This window comes from Thermobia domestica, chromosome 6 (assembly GCF_964235325.1).
Source record: "Thermobia domestica chromosome 6, izTheDome1.hap1.1, whole genome shotgun sequence".
NCBI classification, from domain to species: Eukaryota; Metazoa; Arthropoda; class Insecta; order Zygentoma; family Lepismatidae; genus Thermobia; species Thermobia domestica.
This window is the reverse complement of record NC_137459.1, coordinates 267,646,819-267,670,238: the sequence shown is the minus strand read 5'-3', so window position 1 is coordinate 267,670,238 and position 23,420 is coordinate 267,646,819. Positions and strand designations below refer to the sequence as shown.

At 36.5% G+C, this 23,420-nt stretch overlaps 1 protein-coding gene across 1 annotated transcript in view; it reads left to right on the top strand.

The window, feature by feature from the left end:
• Positions 1-23,420, top strand: part of LOC145687543 (cell adhesion molecule Dscam2-like) — a 1,184,503-nt gene that overhangs the window by 900,781 nt on the left and 260,302 nt on the right. Inside the window, exon 8 of the mRNA XM_081761007.1 lies at positions 8,933-9,084. Coding sequence (XP_081617133.1) covers positions 8,933-9,084 — 152 coding nt within the window. The remainder of the gene's footprint in view (positions 1-8,932; positions 9,085-23,420) is intronic.

Sequence of the window (23,420 nt, the reverse complement as noted above, 5' to 3'; positions counted from 1 at the left end):
GTAGTTAAGTGAACATGGCGAAATTTGTGCCTGATAAAGTGTTTTTGCGGGGTGTCCTGCTGCATTACTTTAACATGCAGAAAAGTGCGACTGAAAGTCATCGTATTTTGGTGGAAGTGTATGGTGACCATGCTCTGGCTAAGCGAACGTGTCAGAAGTGGTTTGCACGGTTTAGAAGTTGTGATTTCGGCTTGGCAGACCAAGAGCGAGCTGGACAGCCAAAAAAATTTCAAGACGAAGAATTGACAGCATTGCTCGAGCAGGATTCGTGTCAAACGCAGGAACAACTTGCAGCAGCATTAGGCGTTGATCAAACAACAGTCTCCAAACGCTTGAAAGCCATGGGAATGATTCAAAAGATGTCACATTGGGTTCCACATGAATTGAAAGACAGAGACGTTGAAAGACGAAAAACCATTTGCGAATTGCTGCTTCAACGACAGAGCAGAAAGGGGTTTCTGCATCGAATTATTACGGGTGATGAGAAGTAGATCCATTACGAGAACCCTAAACGAAAAAAGGCCTGGGTGAAACCAGGTGAACCAGGTCCATCACAACCAAACCGAGATATTCACTGTGCAAAGGTTATGCTGTGCATATGGTGGGATATGAAAGGTGTGGTGTACTATGAGCTGCTGCAACCGGGTGAAACTATGAATGGAGAACGTTATCGACGACAATTAATGCGTTTGAAGCAAGCTCTGGCCAGAACACGACCAGAATGGGAGAACAGACATGATAAACTTATTGTTCAACATGATAACGCTCGCCCACATGTCGCAAAACCGGTCAAAACCTATTTAGAAAATGTCGGATGGGAAGTTTTACCCCACCCGCCGTATTTACCAGACGTTGCTCCTTCGGACTACTACTTGTTCGATTGCATGAACCACGATTTGATTGGACAGCGGTTTACTTCTTCAGAAGATATCGAAACATGGGTCTCTGACTGGATCGCTTCCAAGGATGAGGACTTCTTTCGCCACGGAATCCGTACATTGCCTGACAGATGGGCGAAAGAGGTGGCTAGCGATGGACAATATTTTTCTTAAGGTATTTATGTATTTTGTGTTTGTACTACAGCTTCAATGTGTGCGTACCAACCGCACGAATTAATTCCTAGACCAAATATAAATTCTAGGTATAACATTCATTACAGAAAAAAAAGATCTGAAATCACTGATCCAATTTATACTTTTCTTGAAATCGGTATTTTTCAAGAATATTTGAAACTTTTTGGCTTTGTAACTATTATATCAGGCTTTGTTTCCATTTTGTACTAATACACAATAAAACACTGAGCAAAGCTATGTGATAATATGTAAACACTATCACGTAACAGTTCTAACACAGTAACTGTGTCTTCATCAGACTTCCACTCCTTCTGGCTGCTTGGGAGTTGGTCATCACTTATATACTCTCCGTGATAACCAACTCCCATAGGAATGTTATTTTTTTATATATACAGCGCAATAATATCCTGAGCTTTTTGTGCTACTAAATTTATATCAGCTCGTTGCAAAATATTAGACCAGTGTTATTCTTGATTAAATATTAGACCAATCTGCTTCAGCAACATGACAATAAAGAGCTAAGTAATATTTTACAAATTGGAATCGCTTAGAAACATCTTATAATTTCAAACCATATTGAAAAATAAAACTGTAATTTCAAGATCTTTTTATATGTCAGGTTTTCCATATTTTGCTAATGTTTGTTGGACAGAATATTAGATACAACCAATCTAAATCCGAGGTTCAAGAAGGAACACTTAAATTCATATTATCTAAAATGTTAAAAGAATTTGGAATTTGATTTTAGAGTAATAATGTTTGTTAATCCTGTTAACTTTTGAAATAGTGGCCTCGAGTAGCGTACTCGATAACACTCTCGCCTTCGCTGCGAGCGTTCCCGGGTTCGTTTCTCGGTGGGGGCACTCGGTTGAAAAGGTGTAAAACGCTTTTTCAGGCCAGCCATGACGAATGAGGTTTCCCTGGGTTTTCCTCTTTCACACCAGGCAAATGCCGGGGTGTTACCTAACTTATAGGTCCCAGGCCGCTTTCTTCCTTGCATTTTCCCAGATAGTGTGCTCGCCGAAGCCCTCACACTTAACGGTCTAAATGGCCTCAGAGACGAAAGCCCAGACATCTAAATCCCAAATCCTAAACTTTAGAAATATTGAAATCACTAATAATTAAAACATCGTAGTTAAGTAAATGTATTTTGCTCGAAACATAAGATAATTTTCACTCTTGGAAATAAAAACCAGGGTAAAAAAAAAACACATATGAAATCAAAATATGCTTAATTGAATTACATCTTAACTCAATGCAAACATTCATTTATTCTTTCTAATTCAATTTTACGATGAACAGAAAATTGCTTTCTAATACCTAACAAAGAGCCATCACCAATGTATAATCACTATAGTTTCTATCAGCTCCGAAACAAATATACCGTACGTATCAGGAAAATAATCATAGTCGTTGTGCATGCCCGATAGCCAAGTTTCTGTAACTGTACCTAATTACAGTAAGAAACAGAAGAAAAAATACACTACTTTTAGTTCTAAAACCACGCACACTCTGATACCAAATAGTGAGACTAGTCATTTGAAGAACGAAAACCACTGTTATTCCTAGATTCATCATGTGATGTAATTTTCCATTTAAAAAAAGGTCAATAATAGTTTCATTTGGCCACACTGATGGATCGTTTATAATTGAAAACTCTGATTCATTCACTTCATCATGAAACGAAAAATAAGAGTCGTATTTAGTTTTTAATTTAGTACATACTAATTCGTAACATTTTGCTTTGTAACATCTTTTTTGACTGTATCTATTGTGACAGATGAACTAAACCTGGTTACAAACAAAGCTTTCTTTCTAATTTTAGATACCAACTCCTTGTACTGCATTCAACAAAAAGATTTCTTTGTTCTTTTTTAGAACTCAAATTATGAGATCGTTAATTAGATGTTAACCTTTAATTTACATATGTAAAGTTTCAAGAATAACACTGGTAGACATTCAAATGACATAGACTGAAAGTATTTGAGAACAAGATCCTGAGACGAATATTCGGACTCAAGAGGAACGGGAATGGGGAATAGCGGAAATTTCATAACGAGGAACTACATAATTTATACGGTTTACCCAACATTGTTAGGGTCGTCAAGTCTAAGAGGCTTAGATGGGCAGGTCATGTAGCTAGAATGGAAGAAAGTAGAAACGCTTTCAAAGTCTTGACTGGAAGACCAATCGGAAAACGACCATTGGAAGACCTAGGCGCAGATGGGAGGACAATATTAAGATGGATCTCGCAGAGAGAGGAACACAAAGTAGAAACTGGATGCAGTTAGCAAGGATAGAAGTCAGTGGAGTGCTTTTGTGAACGCGGCATTGAACCTCCGGGTTCCATAGGCCATAGAGTTAGTTAGTTAGGCATTCAAATGAATATTTGCTTTCTATAGTATGTTTACGGTTGACATTTTCCGCCATAAATGTAGAATTTCATAACATTTCTGTCACAATGGAAGTTTGGGAATATATTCCCAAAACAATGTAATGAATCCACCTCGTAAGCTCCTATTAGATTTAACGTGAAGTAGCAGTGAACAACAGCGTTATTATTATCACGCAGTGTTTCAAATAAGTGTTCATACACCTGCAGCTTTTGACGTAGATACAGTGACTCAAAAAAGTATTCATACACACAAATTTTTTAGGTAGGATTATATATAAAGGTTAAATAAAAATAATGTTACAATCATCTGAAAATGTACATACTTTATTATGTTTGTTTGTACAAAAAATGTCAAAAGGAGAAATATTTAGATGACAAAAATAAATAAATGTACTTTCTCAACTCAAAAAAGTATTCATACAGCAACATGAACTACAAATCTCGATGAGTTCTAACAATCCGTACTAGAAAATCATGTTTTTAATACTCTGTATGCATACTTTTAAAACAAATCATTGCCTCGAGACGCCTTTGCATGAACCGAAGAAGCGTCTTGGTTATTTCTGGGGAAATCTTAGACCACTCGTCCAGCAATATCTTCTGCAGTTCTTCCTTGCTCGAAGGACGCCGTTTCTGTACTGTACGGGGTTGGTGTCGAGATAATTCTACAAGTGTTCGATAGAATTGACATCTGGGCTTTGTGGAGGAGTCAGAAGCTGTTATGGAGCGTTGTACAGTAACAATTCCCTAATTTTCAAAGCGGTGTGCTTAGGGCCATTGTCCTGTTGGAAAACAAAGACTTTGTCAAGACCCAAATTCTGCACACTTTTTGATAAGTTAAGGCGCAACATACTAATATACTTATTAGCATCCATGACCCCTACAATAAAAACTAAGTTTCCCACTCCAGAAGACGTCATGCACCCCCAAACCATCACACTTCCTCCTCCGTGTTTTACAGTAGGGATAGGGGGTTGCGATTGCAATTCACTGTTTGGCTCTCGCCATACCCATTTTTTGCCATCTTATCCGAATATATTAAATTTCGATTCATCGGAAAATACAGCAGTATCCCAAAATTCGTTTGGTTTAGTATGGTATTTGTTGGCAAATTTTAGGCGCTTTTGTCGGTTTACTTCTGAGATGTATGTTTTTAATTTTGACTGTTCTAGCATGAAAATTGGCACTATATAGTAAATTTCGTATAGTTTCAAGATTCACACTGCAAATAGATGTTGACGCGATTTCTTCAGCCAAAGTGACAGCACTTCTGAAGGGTGATTTGCGTGCTAAATTGACTACTTTCCGTTGGTCGCGGCGTTTAAGCACTTTTGGACGTACTGATCTTCGTCTATTATCTGTTGCTCCGGTTTCTTTATACTTTTTTATGATGGAACTGCAGTACCAAAACTAATTGAGAGAGTTTTTGCAATTTCACGATAACTCCTACCTTCGTTATAAAGAGAAATAACCCCCATCACGTTGCGTCAAGGAAAGTTCACTTTTCTTGCTCCCCATTTTGACTACTAGCACTCACAACAAAAGCAGACTAACACACATGCAATGAGCTGCAGGTAACGGACAATGTAGGTACAGTACGATTGCTCGAGTTGAACAGTACAAGTGTTCAAGGCACAGAACAGGATAACAGTTCCTCTGTATGAATACTTTTTTGAGTATCATAATTAAGTGATTCGCATTGTATTCGTCTCCTTATAGTCTTGGCATATTTTCAACTCATGCAACTGTTAGTACTCTTCCGTCTCTTTGTTTCAATATAACTTTTAATTTTCTGCTCTCTCATATAACTCACCCACGACGGAATTTTTGGGTGTATGAATACTTTTTTGAGTCACTGTATATATCGATAGGAAAGGTAATAAGCAATATAACACTCCTATGAAAATACACGCCATTTACTGTGTTTCTCCGGAAAACGTTTTATCATAACAAAAATGTATTCTACAAACTTAAACAAGATGTTCCTTCAACCGAGAAAAAGTATCTAAACAGAAATAAAGAGAACAAATTGTTCTATACTAATGTAGCAAATAAATGACTTCCTATTTTAATATTTTGTGTGTAGATCTTTAGCACAAAATATTGCATCAAGTCTCCTGGACATAGATCAAAGCATCGTTTTGTTACTTCCTTTGGAAATTTTAGACCATTCTTCTAAAAGAAGTTTTTTGCAGGCCTTCCTGCTCGAAGATCGATGTCTGTATATTTTTGCTCAGACAATCCAAAAAAAAACTCTACAGTATATACATCTGTGCTTTGTGATGGAGTTAGAAGCTGTCATGGAGCATTACACAATAACTATTTTATCTAACTTTTATGACAGTGTGCTCGAGTGCTTGCTTCTAGACTCAGTTGCTACACGCTTCTTAACAGGTTACAGCAAAGCACATCAACATATTTATTAGCATTCATAGTACCTACAATGAAAGCTGAGTTTCCCACCCCAGATGATGTCCATACCCTTTCAAACCATCAAACATCCTACTCTGTATTTTATTGTAGGTTTTATATGTTGGGGTTGCAGTTCAGTGTTTGGCATTCACCATACCCACTTCTTGCTGTCTAATCCGAATATATTAAACTTCCACTCACCTGGAAATATATCAGTATCCATAAGTTTGTTAGCCCCCCAAGCTACTGATTAGCAAACCGTGAGTGCTTTTCTCGGTTTACTTCTAAAGTGTATGTTTCTTCCTAGTTGTCCTAGCATGTAAATTGGCACTATGTAGAACATTTAATACCATTTGAGCATCTACAATGTGTGTGTGTGTGGAGTTGTTGCGATTTTTTCAGCCAACGACACGACACTTCTAAACGGTTCTTTGCGGACTAAATTAACAAATTTCCGTCGTTTCCCGCATGTAAGTACGTGTGGGCAACCGGATCTTCGTCTATTTTCCGTTGCGGCAGTTTCTTTGTACTTCTAGAGCAAACTGTGTTGGGTCAGGGAAAGTTCGCTTGTGTTATATCCCATGTTGACCACTAGCATTCACTACCAAATCAGAGACACAATTGGCAGGCAAGGAACGCTTTCTGCAGATACAAGTGCTGCAGGTAGAAAATATGTGAATTCAGAACAACAAACAAGGTAACACTCGCGTTGAATGAATACTTTTCTGAGTTTCATTCTTATACAATTCAGATTGTGTGCTCATCTTTATCACTTTGGTGTTTTAAACTCAACTGTATTTGCTATTCTGCATCTCATTTCCAGTGATACCTTTGCTTACGGTCTCCCATATAGATAAGATACGATTAAAAATATCGGTGTATGAATATTCTTTTAGATATTGTACTTTTTTCTCTTTTAAAACTTTAAGCGCTAAGTCCTATATGCAGGTGTTTTATATTATGGGGCCAACAGCGTTAAATGACCTATTAAATAAAAAGTGAAGGTTCATAATATATACATAGGATCTAGCAATAGACCAAGTGTGCATAAAATATATTCAGGTAAGTCTTGTCTCTAAACTGCAAGTCTCGTTTTATATAGTACTGTTGTTAACAATCGACGCTAATAAAATTCAGTCAGTATCTTGGGAGTCCTTGGACGCAAATACAATTCACTTTTCGGTTCAAAAATAACTGAGTTTACGGTCCCAAGATATGTATGGCGAGTTTTACGATCACATTTCTACAAGTATCGAATTGTTTACGATTTTATCAAAATAATTAATTTATTTTATAAGAATGTTTTTCTTCGCGTCCATTTCAAGACTAATGATTTATTTCACTATTTCTTTATTCTCAATCTAAACGGGAACACAATATCAATTGTTGAAACTTCATATATATTCATTTTTGATAAAAATTATGTATAGATTGATTATTACATGGAATGTTTAAGTGAATATGTAAAATTTTATACAAAACTGCTTTACCTCAGTGCAAAAATGCATGATAGAAGACTATTTTTTTCAAAGTGTACAAACTCAGCTTGTAAGAGATATAACAAATTGGTTTGTTACTACTGTTTTGAAAAAGGAAATCAATTTTATTCCACATTTTGATCAGATATATCCCGGTTTACAATAAAATTACCATTAGGCCAGCTTGGGACCCTGCCTCCAGACCCCAACGTTTGCTCAGACTACGGCGTCGCAACTCTTGTGTATCAGCCTTTGCATGAAGAGTGAGTTTTTGTATTTGCTTTTAATATTCCTGAATTTGACCAGTTGGGGGTTCGCCCCTAAACCCCCGTGTTTACTTGCCCTACGGCCTCGCACCTCATAAATCCTCAATTCTACCGAATTTCATGTTTTTTTTCCTATTTTAACTATTTAAAAGATAACATTTTGTATCCGAAGAAAACGCTTATTTAAATGACATGGGAGATTTCTACATCTCTCCCTTTAGACTCCCTTCCAATTAAAAATATTCACTTTTGGATATTTTCCTGTGGGTTATTCTCAGAAGGTTACAATAATGCCAAATTTCATCAATTCAATTCTGGCTGAAGAACCTAAATATTTTGGGGGGTAGAGGATGCCCCATATAAATAACATGGGAAAGATTTTTCAGTTCAATATAAAACCACTCTATTTTTTAATGATTTTGTTAAATAACCGTATAGAAAACGTACAAGCAAACTGAATTTCAAGCTTTTATTCCAATTTCAAGTACCTGCAACACGAAATTATAAGTTCAAAAAACATTTATAAGTTTTCATAACATGGAGAATTTCTTCGTCGCCCTTTAGACCGTCTAAAAGTTAAAAATATGCACCTTTTGCAATTTTTTTTCTGTGGGTTAGTCCCAAAAAGCTACAATCATGCCAAATTCAATCATTGTATTCCTACAGAAAGTGCCCAATAATTTGAGGGTGTAGAAGGTGTCCCATATAAGTAACATGGGAAAGTTTTTCAGTTCCTCATAAAACCACTCTAAAGTTGGAAATTTTTATTAGTGACTTAAAATAATTAAGTAGGCAATGATAACAAAAATGTACAAGCATACTGAATTTCAAGTGATTATTAGAATTCCAGGTATCTGAAATATGACATTAGAATTCCAAGAAAGACCCAATTCTTCTTTGGATATTGGAGATTTCTTCATCCCCTTTACACCACACAAAAATTAAAAATATTCACTTTCGTCAATTTTCCTGTAAGCTAGTCCCGAAAACATACAATCATGCCAAATTCCAACTTTCCACGTCAAACGGAAGTATCCGTTATTTCGTCAATGAGTGAGTTTATGTAGTTTCATATATAGTTAGGACTAGCCTTTGGCTAGTCGCAGCTATAGATTTTCATATTTCTCGGAATATTATGAATAAGTAATTCAATTTCGACCTGAATTTTAGAAATTATCTCTTTAATTGTTATAACACTTTTGTCTGTGTTTCTTATTCAACCCATGTACGGTATATGGTTTATTCAATTTTGGATCATAAAACACTATTAATTTTGTATTTTAAGATGAGATATATATTTATTTCTAGGTTCTTGATTGGTCAGTATGTCCCGATGCATGGGGATGTCATAAGCCATGTAAATATCAGCCGAGTACAAGTGGAAGACGGTGGCAGATATCAGTGCACTGCTGTTAACAAAGTTGGAGAGGACAGTCACAGTGGAGAATTGAATGTATACGGTTAGTAGAAGTACAGTGATATTTTTATTTTCTAAAGACTCAAAAGTTTAGTCTTCAGTGTTGACATTAATAATGAGAAAACTGGTTTAATATTTTAGATTTTTGTTCTAGGGAATATTTACACAATATACCCATTTTATCTTTAATTTGATATTTGTTTTTAAATACTCAGTCACAAAGACAATATAAATCTATGCTATCTACGAGTACAAAACTCATTCAATCTATACGAAACTTGTCACGAACGTAACAAGTAACACTGCACTCCTTTGAATCCGGAATAGCCTGTAAAGTTATGGGCCTGTAAATTTAACATAGGAATCTACGGGAAATACAACCTCCATCCCTCACTAAGTTCGGATTACACGCTAATCAGTATGTCCACGTCTCATATAGTCTCGCTGATGAATGGGATGTGAAACACAAATTCAACTCAACTCAACTCATCCTCCTTCCTTTTCAATCTACTGTCTTATAGAATGGAAAAACACGGACTTCCAAAACCAAGAATGACGATTAAATCTTCCTTCGAGTAAACGAGTCAAATATCTACTTCGAACAACAACACAATACAACGACAACGTATTTAAATTATCTACCGCGCTTTATGTCAAATTACTTAGAAGACCATTTTTCTCCTCAAGCTGCAGCACGAGTTACTTCAGCAAAGTTTGGCTCACATGTGGCGCGCTGTTAGAAACTGGGTCAAAAACAGACATACGAAAGGTTACCAGACATCTTCAGGCCCAAAACGTTACTAGATCTTGACATATTTATTTATTACCATTTGGCTTCTCTCTTTACTTTATTTCCGGAGATTACAACACATTTTATTTCAATAAGAATTACCCTCTGAACCAGCAAATTCTTTCATTTAAACATATTTATTTTTATGTTTATTTCCTCATTTTTTGATCAAAAGATCCAATATATTTCAATCAAAAATTTTCTTGTAGGCCTTATATCTGGGGAACTACATATTGTGTAGCGAAACCCAATGTATCAGTTAACTCACATCAGTATGACGTCTTATTCCGTGGAAAATAAGAAAACTCGATTTATGGGTCGTTCAAAAATTTTGTGGCCTCTGATCCAAAAACTAATTATTGGCCAAGATCGCAATCTTTTGATCAACTTTTTGGATCATTCCTAAACATCTTGTTCTTTCTTTCTCTCTCTCTTCCATATGCTGCCGAAGGTACCTACTATACATATTCCAGCCAAGTTCTTAGGATCACCCTAAGACATTCAGACTCTTGTGACACGTATTCGTTCACAGTGTTACACTGTATTCAGGTTAGCAGAAAGAGACGTCAAGGAAATACCTAAACGTTGTTTCCTATTGATTCCTATGTTAACTTTACAGGTCCGTAACTCCCAAATCCGTTGCTGATTAACGCTGGGAATCCATATGTATCTTTACTACTGGCTTCTTCAGGATTTGTGTCGCACTGCGCCAATCCAGATTCAAAGCAGCGAACTGTTACTTGTTAGTAGGCAGTCAATTGATCCCTGAGGTATTGGTTATCAAATTTGGGGTTCCGTCTTTCTCAGATTTTCACAAAAAAAATAAAGAAAGAAACACAATTAACAGTCGCAATGTACACTACGTGAAGAAGTTTGGTTTGTCACAGAGTACACAAAGTGAAAATGAAAGTTCTATATTTTAACAGCTCAACAATGCATTTCCGCTTACCCTACATTCCCCACTCAAAAAAATATTGTGTGTACGACAATCGATTTTTATTATATTTGAGATTTACTAATGACGCGATACTTTCTCAATTAATCTTTAATCCAAAAATGGTGGTAGATTTAAATCACTTCCGGTTCTAGTAGATAAATTAGAGTGTAGATAAAATATATTCTTGGGACACTTAATTGACTGCAGTAACCTCCTCTCGCTATGTATTAGCTTTTTATTCTATAGTCATCAACATTAAACCAGAAGTGGTTGATCTTTGCCACTTCCGGTTTGAATAGATGGTTCAAAGATATGGTATTCTTACAACGCTAAATTGATTCCAAAAAGAAAACACTGCTTCTTCCTATTATAATTTTTGCTTTATGTAAATCAATATTTCGTGACGTGGACAAATAACATCGATTCTGACATTCCCATTAAACCTCAATCAATCAAGTAAAATAAAAATTTACAAGAACTTCCGGTATCAATATTGGTTTACATCATTTGCGGTTTTAGTATAGAGTTAAGTATGGAGATAGAAAGGGTTCTTGTGGTGCTTAATCAATTGCAGGAAATCGCTTCTAGCTATATATTACCGTCTTTCCTCTATAGTAAACAACATTAAAAGTAGAAATGGTTGGTTTCTGCAACTGCCGATGGATAGATCACCTCCACTAAAGCATTTGATTTCTAACTATTCACCTTCTACATCCTGGATAAAATTAAACATGATTCATCAAGTACTTCTCCAGATTTTGTGTCTCCCGAACGGACACATTGACAGAATAAGTAGTTTTTGGTAGACTGAACTCCTTTTTAAAAAAGTAATGCTATAATACAGAGTGTTTCGAAACAACCTGACAACGTTTGGGAAGTGATTCCTGACACCAAGATAAGACGAAAAGTATACACCAATCTCGGTGCACAAATGCTTCCTTTCGGAGTTGTAGGCGGCCGAAAACATGAAAAATGAACTTTAAAGCTCCATACCTCCAAAACTATGGAACCTACCGTAGTCGGGTCAAGACTAAACTTAAGAACTAGTATGTCCTCTATCCAAATATCTATGTTTCATAACCCTGCAGTACTTCTGCAACAGTTTTTAGAGAGGTAATTGGTGAGTACTTAAAATTATATGTCCTTAACCAAACTTCCTCTATAAAAATTGTTTCCTGAGTAACACAGGATTCTGAAACATGTATTTTTGGATAACATATGTATTAGTTCATCAGTGAAGTCTTGACCCGACTATGGCAGGTTCCATAGTTTTGGAGCTACGGAGCTTTAAAGTTCATTTTTCATGTTTTCGGCCGCCTATAGTAAGGGGGAAATCCATTATTTTGCACTACATTTTTACCCTATATTTTAGTCATACTTCTCGATCATTCTTATTCATTTTCAACGTATACTTCCAACCAGGCACGAAGCAGGTCAGCACTTTAGGTGGGGGAGGGAGGATCCTAGCAATGTTGAAGGGTTATACAGACTGTATCACGTGCGACAAACATATGGAAATTAATGCCTACATGTATACAACAGTCCACACACATCGGACGTTACAAGGGGAGGGAATCCGAACACTACGGACAATCTCCTCTATAGCTCTCTTTCTTCCAGTTCTGCTTCACGGTGTCGTCTACAGGCTGTCTATACCTTGTGATTGATTACTTGAACATGTATTATTACTGTGCCACTCCTCGGACGTCTCGCTTCTCCGTTTTCCTCAATTATATGACCATTTTTACTTGCGCTTACCCACATCCTCCTCTGTCGTTACGTGCTACGCCTCTGCCCTCATTTCCGTGAATATTATTGAATGTAACGTCACATTGTAGTACATGTTTATCTGCGCTTCTACGTATATTTTCATCAAACTCGCTCCTTATTTCGTCTCATCATCCGCAACGTGTTGTGTTGGCAGTGCCCTTACTACCTCTCATAAGTACGGAACGGTTGCGATCACGGGTTTTTCCCGCCTATTGATTATTTTTTTTCACTAACACAAATCGATTGACCATAGTCTCGTTCCACATTTCGTGTGACACCAGAACAAAGTCCGTTGTAAGTGAAGTGTAAATCCTCCCAAGGCTTGGCTTATGAAATTCTCCCAAGGCTTGACCTGGCATACGTAAACACAGGTATTTATTACACTTATGATTCCTGTGCTTTTCGAGTAGGTGTTCATATTGCTCCTTGTAAGTGTAGAAGATGAGAATATTTCAAGTATATTAAATGTCCGGTAGTATCCTCCAACTTTTGCAATCTGTAAAAATTTAATCCTGTAAGCTCTGGCTTCTATCTTTCTTCATTTTTGCATATATTTTGGCATATATGCTTTTCGCATAAAGTTTACGTTTGAAATGCATATTTAAAGATCATTTTAGAATTATTTTGTTCCTTATTACCAAATAGCAGTTTGATATGCAAAATTGTCCAGGGTTTCCCCATTTCCGCCTACTGTTGAACAAAACTTTACGTAGAAGCTACTCTCAAAATTTACAAATTAGACTAGCAGACTTTTCCTTCTAGGTCGTGAGCTTTAAGATGTTTGCAGAAGTGTTTAATTTGAAATATAACTAAGTAGCTCCTTCCTATTCGCATTAAAATGGAAGTACTTCCAATATATACATATCATGAACTAATCTGCAAGATGTATCCTTATTTGCTTGAACACGTGCTTAATAATAATAATAATAATAATAATAATAATAATAATAATAATAATAATAATAATAATAATAATAATAATAATTAGAGACTAAACTTTTTATATTTTATAGCATTATCATAATTTGTACATTTATGTCGCATTTATTTTTTTTAATGTGGCACAAGTTTTTTTTTTTTTTTTTTTTTTTTTTTTTTTTTTTTTTTTTTTTTTTATGGAACTTGTAAACATTAAATTCTTGGGAGTAAGGTGTATATCTAATATAAAAATGAGAATATACTTTGATCAGTTCTGCACTGAGAAAAAAAAATGTAGGTGGCGTACTTAAAAAGATAGGTTACATGCGTAATTCCTGTAGTTTTTGGACAACGTACAGCAGACGTATAACTGAAAACGCATGTTTTATAATACTTTCTGTATAAGTGTTTCACCTATACGTACTTTCTGTACGAAACAATGTAGACGGTCAGGATCTCACATACAAATGGACGTATACAACATATAGCTGACGAAGGTAACATAAGTAGGCTATATGCATGTGATATACGGAAAACTGTTAGATGTCAGACATGCTGCAACAGCTAATGGCTGTGTCTATGTAGCATACGGATAACGTATGATCCGTACTGATTTCTATAGTAAGCAAGAGGATACCGTATATTTGTACAATATACCGCTGTCCGGAGAACGGATTTTTCTTTGTGTAGGTAAGAATCGCGCAAAAAATAACAGCGTTGAGCGAAAAGAGCGCGTGTAAATACAGCGTGGACAAAAACCGCGCATGGACAAACCAGCGCATATATATTCCTTTCATATACGTATATTCCTTGTGAGATCTGCATGTCATTTGAATACAGCAATGCGGACAATGGCTTGTGCCTCCGTTCCGAGACATTTTTTTTTTCATTAAAGGTATTTATAAATTTACTATTTACACAAAACACACTTTCCGACACCGTTCTCGACACACACACACACACAAACCAACGAACCACACTCTCTCTATGTATATCCGGAGTTCGTATCCGGTTTTACCCGGGAATATATCGAGCGCAAGCATACAGTTTCTTTCTGGGACACGCGGAATGCTGACGTTCCTGGAGGAGTCCTCCAGCTCAGAAAGGTTCACAGCCACTCTTCTATTCATTCAGCTACACTATAATAAACATCATTTCTATTTCGGTGTTTATCCGTTTTGTTTGCAATTTTAATAATTTGTCCTAGTATATTGTTCTCTTCTTACTTCTAATTAGTCATTTGTTATTTTGCTTAATATCATATATAGTTCTCCTCATTAGCTATAATTTCGTTTATTTCTATCCTTTATCTCTTCCCTCTAGCCTGTCTTCCAGTAATGGACACCATAATACGTGATGTTCTGATGTGCATTTCTTCGCATTGACATATTGAATGCTCTATTTGTCCCATTTTATTTATTTATTTATTGAAAGAGAACACAACAGGTATTATACCCAATTACAATGTTTATCTTTCACGAAATAATATATTTACAATGTCCCTGTGAGGCAATCAGCATAAATATCTATATTATTTGTCATATTTAAGAGTCTGTTGTAGGTTGCACTAATCCTTTATGATGGCGACTTATTTAGGATAATCTTTCTTGCTTTTGCACAATAAAAAAAGATACAGTTTTCTGGATGTGTTTTTCTACCTGGCACGTTTATTTGTAAGCTCGAAAGCAATTCGTTGCAGTCTAGGTTATTATTAAGTATCTTGTATAACAATATCATGTCAGATAACGTTCTTCTTTGTTTGAGGGTTAGAGTTTCAAAATTCCTATTTAATGAATTAGAGTGTTCAATTCTTGGGAAAATGTTTGTTTCCTTTATACAATATACCTAAGAAACTTCGACTGATTTTTTTTCTATTTTTAGTGAGTTAATTTTTATATCTGGGTTCCATACAAGCATCGCGTATTCGAGTTTGTATCGAACGTAAGCTTGATATCATTTTTGAAGCGTGGCAGGTTTACGAAACTCCCTACTAATTCTTAGAATAAACCCAAGGTTTCTGTAGGCTTCATTTATAATGTTATCAATATGAGGTTCAAATGTAAATTTCGTATCATACATTACTCCTAAATCATTGACAGTACTTACAACGGGTAGTTGAGTCTCATTAATTGAATATTTAAATTGCACTGGTATTTTACGTTTTGTGATATTCATGATTTTACATTTACTAATATTTACATTCAATAAATTACTTTGACACCATTTCACTACTGAATTTATATTTTGAAGTTCATTACAGTCATTTATACATCTAAAAAGTTTGAGGTAATCGCCATACAACAATTTGTGGGAATTTGTTATACATCCAGAAAGATAATTTATAAATATAACAAATAGTAGAGGATACAAATTTGACCCTTGTGGAACACCAGATAGTTGCAAGTATTCGGCTGATTTGTATCCCTTATATACAACGAACTGCCTTTGGTCTCTCAAATACGACACGAACAGCCCAATTAACTCTGCGGAGAAGTTAAACTGACGAAGTTTCTCTATTAATACCTTGTGATTTACTCTATCAAATGCTTTCTCAAAATCGGTGTTGATAATATCTACTTGACCACCTTGATCTAGGGTTCTTGCTATAAAATTGTTAAGAATACTGAGATTTGTGACTATCGGTCTATCCTGGACGAAACCATGCTGGTATTTTGAAATTGATAGTTTTATGTGACTTTCAATCCCTTTACAAAGAATAGATTCAAACACTTGAGCAAAAGTACCCAATACTAATATATGTTTATAATTTTGAATATATTTACCATTATTAGACTTAGGAATGGGACAGACTTTTGTTACTTTCCATTTACTGGGGAACTTACAAGTAGAAATAATTAGGTTGAATAAAATATAGAGTGGAAGTAGAAAGTGTTCTTCACATTCCTTCATTATATAATCTGGAATGCAATCAGGTTCTATCGTTCCTTTCCCCTTCAGTTTTGTTATTGCTTTTTTTAATTTCAGTCATCTCAATTTTTAGAATCCTTATTTTGTCCAGTGTCTCATTAGAGCTATTACTATTACTACTGCTATCCATGATATCTTCGTTATTATAGACTGACTGAAAATATGTAGCAAATGAATTTCCAATTTCGTCATTACTAACTGTTGGCTATTGTATATCAGCGTGTTACAATTAAGGTGTTGGGTCTTAGTTCTAACAAAAGTCCTGAGCTGAGAAGGACCAGTTTGTAACGTGTTTTCTGTATTCACAACAAAGTTACTATATGCTGTTCTAATTTCTTTTTTAAGTTCATTTCGTAACTTCTTAAATTTTTGGAAGTGATAAGCTATATTTCTCCTATTGTGCTTAATTGCCCTGTGTTGATGAGCTTTTATTTTTACTTTTCTAATTATAGGCTTAGTAAACCAAAACGGGTACTTTCTATTTACCTCCTTCTTGAGAGGAATACGCTTATCAAATATATTACATATAGTATTATAAAATGATTCTATAACCGTATCAACTTCAGAATAACAGCTAAGGAATGTCCAGTCAATCTTTTGAAGTTCAAAATAGAGTTTCCTAAAATTAGCCTTTCTAAAATTATATGTGCTGATATTACTTTTTTGTTTAAACCTAATAATTTGCTTAATTTTACTGTTATGGACAATGCTGGGTGGTACATATCCTACTTAACTTAAGGTAAGATGTCCCTAGTGACCAAAGATGCTGTATTGTACAGCGACATAAAATTATGCAAGCATTGATATTTGGCTGAGATATTCAGAAAATTAAAATCTGTGCCTGTGATTTCTGGTAAGTTAAAATCACAAAATAAGAGGATAGTGCAAACTGGCTGACATTTTGACTCTATACCTTGAAATACTTCTTCATTCTGCTCTACCTTTGAATTAGGTGCAAACATATATTGTCATTTTATCAGTTGCAATCTTTGTTAATATGCAATCTGTAATTATTTCAGAGCAGTCTATAGCAAATATCTTATATTTTTCAGCACAGCTAGTAACACTCCCCCTCCTCTTTGTTTCCGTTTTAGATTTCTATCACATCTAAACACTGAATATCTGTCATCAAAGAATTCTGTGTCATAGTTGCCGCTTTTCAACCAGGTTTCACTTATTCCAATTATATCGCAGTTTGATGACAATATATTACAGTAGAAATTGTACGTTTTGGTCCTCACCCCTCTTGCATTTTGATAAACGATATTTAGGAGTGTGCTGGTGTTTTTCCTTTGTCCCTTGGTATTTTCAACTTTCACTTTTTGCGAGTGACCAGATTTTTCATGCTTTACTTCCTTACCTTTGCTTAAGCCCTCTCTTTTTCATGGCATCACCCTCCCCCCTCAGCGTCTTGTAGCTGTCAATCTTGTGTTTCTTCTGCATAGTTGAGGAAATGATACACCACCCGTCCTTGAACGGTTATCCATTTGTATTGTTTCCAACTCACTTGATCCACCTTGTGAAGAAAGTTCATTCTGATCACACACATCACTAACACTTTCCAGTTCTTCTAACAAAAATTGGTTTATTTTCAATTTACACTTTATCAAATCTTAAAAAAGCGCGCTTACTTCCTTCTCTGGCTTTTTTCATGTGCACCCCGTCGGTTTCTTTCTCACATCACGAACACGCGCGGAAAAGTTCTCAAATATTATAGTGGGAGTCCCTTTTGCCTTATACTCACTTCTTAAAATCTCTAACTTCCGTTTATATGAAAGGAATTTCACAATAATGGACCTGTATCTGCCTTTGCCTAGCCTATGCGCTCGCTCAATATCTTGTTCCGAAAGTTCAATTCCGAGGCGTTCTTGCACAAACTGTCCTAATGCATTCTCACAATCCTCCCAATTCTCATTGTTCTTCCCTCGCAAGTTTGTAAAAATTAAATTGTTCCATCGCGAAAAATTCTCAAGCTTATCTATTGTATTTTGATTCATTACAATTTCTTCCCTAAGTCTTTTTTCTCCTCTTTCACCTCTCTTAACTCACTCAGCACACCTAAATGTTTATAAAATTCCGCATTAGTCTCGCACATGCCATTCATCTTCCTTTCCATTGTCTCCAATTTTACGAACACATCCTCCAGGGTTTGGGGCCCAGGGTTGATCTCTAAACCAACTACGACTAGCAGAATTGAGACAACTACTCCTACAAAGAATAAGTTAACGTTACTTCAGAAATGTATGCTATGGAGATGGCAACACTTCACACGCAACCACGCATTGAAGAGTTCAACGCTAATTCTCCAATAATCAAGCGATATCCCCATGATTTCATGCTTCGCCGATTCCTGGAGCACCTACAAACACGTCTCACTTAAAAGCGACCGCATGGACCCCTCCAAACTTTTGATCACGAAATGTCAAAAATGCTAATAACTGTATGTCACAAGTGACTAAAATACATGAAGAATTGGGACAAAACTTTGTGTAGGAATAATAAGCAAAAAAATAAACCAATACGAGTTTTTTATTTTCTGCGAAAAAACGGTTTTAGGGGCAAAAGCTCTTTCCGAAAATTTTGAAATTTGACGAATGAAAGGCAAAAAGAAGTGGACCGAAGTGAATGAAATTGTACAGAGATGTTGTAGATGTAAAATGAGAGAATATTGGTTTCTATTTTCGTGGATAAAAGATTGACTAATTCACGGACCCCTCCAAACCTTTTATCAAGATATATCAAAAGTCCTAACAACAGTAATATCACAAGTGTCTAAAGGACATGATGAATTAGAACAAAACTTTGAGTAGTGACAATACGTAAAAATACACAAATACTTTTTTATTTTCTGTGGAAAAACTGTTTAGGGGCAAAAGTCCCCAACCAAAATTTTGAAATTTGAATTCCCAAAGGCAAGAAGAATTAGACCGAAGTGAATGAAATTGTGCACAGATATTGTAGAGGTGAGATGAGGGAATACATGTTTCGTATTTTCTGAAAAGAAAAAAAAACTGTTCAGTGGACCGAGGCGTTGGGTGGCGGAAGGAGTGAGCCGAAGCGAATGAAATATCGTATATGTAAAATAAGGCCTTATGTGTTTCACAAGTGTCCCCATCATATTTCTTCAAATTTGATATATCAACAGTAAGCACAAACACTATAGCGTATTTTGTAGTATTTTATGAGGCGCCTTTAACCCTTACAATGTTTTTCCTCATAAACACGTGTCGATTTATTTTCTCTTTGCTATTGATGTGCCAAATTTGAAGCAAATCGGATAGGGACACTAGAGAAAAATCTAAAGTCCTTATTTTACATATGCAATATCTACACACAATTTCATTTGATTCGGTCTACTTCTTCCTGCAATATTACGTGTAATATTTACTTTTCTTGGAGGGGGGTCTTGTCCCCAACACTGTTATTTTCTCACAAATTAAAATACCTTTCGTTTATTGTTTTGCAGATTGTCCCTACACGAAGTTTCGTTGCAATTCTCCATATCCTTTAGGAACTTCTGACGTATACTTATTTGCAGTTTTGACATTTCGTAATCAACGGTTTAGAAGGCTGTGGCACACCCAACCGTTTTCTTCTTTTCAGAAAACTACGAAACATATATTCCTTCATTTTACGTCTACAACATATGTACACAGTTTCATTCACTTTGATTAACTTCTTGTCTTTCGGGAGTCAAATTTGAAAATTTTGGGTGAGGGATTTCGCCCCTAAAACAGTTTTTCCGCAGAAAATAAAAAATACGTATTTGTTTTCTTCCTATTGTCACAACACAAAGTTTCGTTGCAATTCTTCATGTCGTTCAGTCACTTCTGATATATTATTATCACTTTTGATATTTCATGATGAGAGGTTTTGAGAAGTCTGTGTCCCACTCAGCCGTTTCTTCCAAGACAATACGAAACCCATATTCCCTCATTTTCCGTCTACACTATCTGTGCACAATTTCATTCACTTTGGTGTGCTTCATATTGCTTTTCGGTCGTCAACTTTCAAAATTTTGGGTGGGGGCTTTTGCCCACTGAATCAATTTTTCCTCAGAAAATAAAAAAGTACTCTTATTTTTCGTATTGTAACTACACAAACCTTCCTTGCAATTCTTCATGTCCTTTACACATATCTGACATACTGTTATTAGCACTTTTGATATTTCGTGATCAAATATTTGTAAGGGTCCATGCCCCATCTAACCATTTTTTTTTTCACTAAAATACGAAACCAGTATTCCCTCATTTTACATCTACAATATCTATGCAACAATTTTGTTCACTTCGGTCAACTTCATTTTGCCTTTCGAACATCAATTTCCAAAATTTTGGGAGGGGGCTTTTGCCCCAAGTTTTTCGCCAGAAAATAAAAAATACATATTCGTTTGTTCTATGTGTTGTATTTACCTGCCAAATTTTATCAAAATCGGAGTGTTACGCTTGGGAAGTGTTACTTGTTAACATAGTCCTGGCTGGCAGGAATCAGCAGTAAGATGAAATCTATAGAAAAGTTTGAAATATTGCAAGTCAGCGCAATCCAGCAAAGAGTCGGGTTAAGCGCAAGAGCTAGTGTGCTTTGCTAGATTAGTCTCACAACTATTGCCTTAGTGTTCGCTTTTGGAAAGGATGTGCATTGCGGGCCATGCATGCACTGCTTTTGTCATAGGTGTCCAAACTAGCGAGCCCGACGCTCGTGAGATCGGCACTCGCGCCCAGCCTTGCTCGGGTTGTATAATTGAAAACGAGCCTGACTGAGCCCGAGACTCAATTAAATAAGTAAGCGCGAGTCCGAGTGAGCGTGAGCCCAGTCGAGGGAAGTTAATGCGAGACCGAGTGAGCGCGAGACCAGTTGTGAAACTTGATCGCGAGCCTCAGTAACCGTAATCTCAGTTGAGGGAAGCGAGCGCGAGTCCATTGAACGTGAGCCCACTTACGATTAGTGAGCGCGAGCCCATTTGAGAGAATTGAGTGCGTGCTCATGTGAACGCGAACCCAGTTTGGGAAGTGATCGCAAGATAAGTTGAGAGAAGAGATCGCGAGCTCGAGCCATGTTGATGAAAGTGAGCTCGAGTCCGAGTGAGTGCGAGCTCAGTTGAGAGAAGTGGGCGTAAGCCCGAGTGAGCGCGAACCCACTTAATAATAGTGAGTGAGAACGAGCCCAGTCGAGAGAGGTGAGAGCGAGCCCAAGTCATCGCGAGCGCGTGTGATTGGGAGAACAGTCAAAGGAAGTGGTAGGAAGCGCGAGCCCAATTAAGGTAAGTGATCGCGAGACCGAGTGAGCGCGAGTCAAGTTGAAAGGAATGAGCTCGAGCGCGAGCGAGCTTAGTGGAAAATGTTCATCTATGTGTTTCCACCATGGGCTGTTCTCTCTCGCGCGGTATTTGCAAGCGCTGTTTTTGTCCTTGCGCAGTTTTTGTTCACCTGCTGTTTTTGTCCACGAGATAGTTGCATGTGCTGCTTTGTCCTTTCGCGGTTTTTGTTCATGCGCTGATTTGTCCTTGCGCGAATTTTGTCAATGCGCTGTTTTTGTCCTTATACCTATTTAACTAGGAAGAGTGCCTGCCAATTATGCAACCTGAAACACAGTAAAGTCATTTGGGTTGTCACAGTTAAGGGACTTCTGTTGTAATTGTTCCTGACTCCTCTCTCCTAAGGATGTCTATAAAAATTGCAAATAGTCTTTGGCAATTCTTCTTAACCTAATTCCTATCTTAACCCGCTCATGTGAGTGCAAGCCCGAGTGATTACAAGCCCAGTCGAGAGAGGTGAGCGCGAGCCCAAGTTATCGCGAGCGAGAGTGATTGCGAGAACAATCGAGGGAAGTGGTCGAAAGCGCGAGCCCAATTGATATAAGTGATCGCGAGCCCGAGTGGTCGCGAGCCCATTTGAAAGAAGTGAGCTCTAGCGCGAGCGATCCTAGTGCAAAATGTTCATCTATGGTTTTTGTCCATGGGCTGTTTTTGCACACGCTGCTGCATGTGCTGTTTTTGTCCTTGCGCGGTTTTTGTTCATGCATTGATTTGTCCACGCGGTATTTGCATGCGCTGTTTTTGTGCTTGCGCGGCTTTTGTTCATGCCCTGTTTTTTTTATGCGGCATTTGCATGCGCTGTTCTTGTCATTGCATGGTTTTTGTTCATGTGCTGTTTTTGTCCACGCTGTGTTTGCATGCGTTGTATTTGTCCTTGCGCGTTTTTGTCCATGCGCTGTTTTTGTCTTTGCGCTGTTTTGACCGGATACCCTTTAATCAGGTGCACATTCTAACTAATTCACTGAAATATAGAAAATTCTGCAAAAATTTAAATACTTCCTTTAACGTCATCCTTAGTTAAAAGATAATATACAGCAAGATATTACCAATTCTTCTTTTAAATTTGTTCTCTTGTCAGTCATATTTCATTTGAAATATAATCTCTTTGCATCAACACTCGAGACTAGTGAATATATTGAACGTAACAAGCTGACAACAATATACCTGTGGTTAACTTTTGAACTATTTAACGATGATACAATGTCAAGTTCCTTATCCTCACTGTTGAGAACTTCAATAACTTTACTTTTAAATTCACGGTAAGCAACCAATAGATTATGAACATTTTCACCAAAAAATACAGTCGATGATTTACACAAGAGTCAGTTTTGTTGATGTCTACATTTTTATGAGGTGGAACAGTTTCTGGATCAAACAATTCGCAGAGCTTTTTCGTAAATGCAACGTTTTTTTCTAAGTTAAATAATACTGGAAATGCACTTTTTAGTTATTTCTAGCAATAATTAACAAGAATTCCACTTTCTCGTTTTCATTCGCATTTATCGCAAATACTGCCGAATTTTGCAAAAATTTACGATAATATAAGTGTGATTTCTGGCTACGAAACGAAATGTCCGAGGTGCCTGAAACATATACGCATTTTTTAATGTTTCGCACATGTCGCATTGACGAAAAAATTTCGCCTCTAATAATAATAATATTATAAATGGAGAGAGAAATGTCACAAAACTGCCTCAAACAGTTCGAATTGAGCTCTTCTGG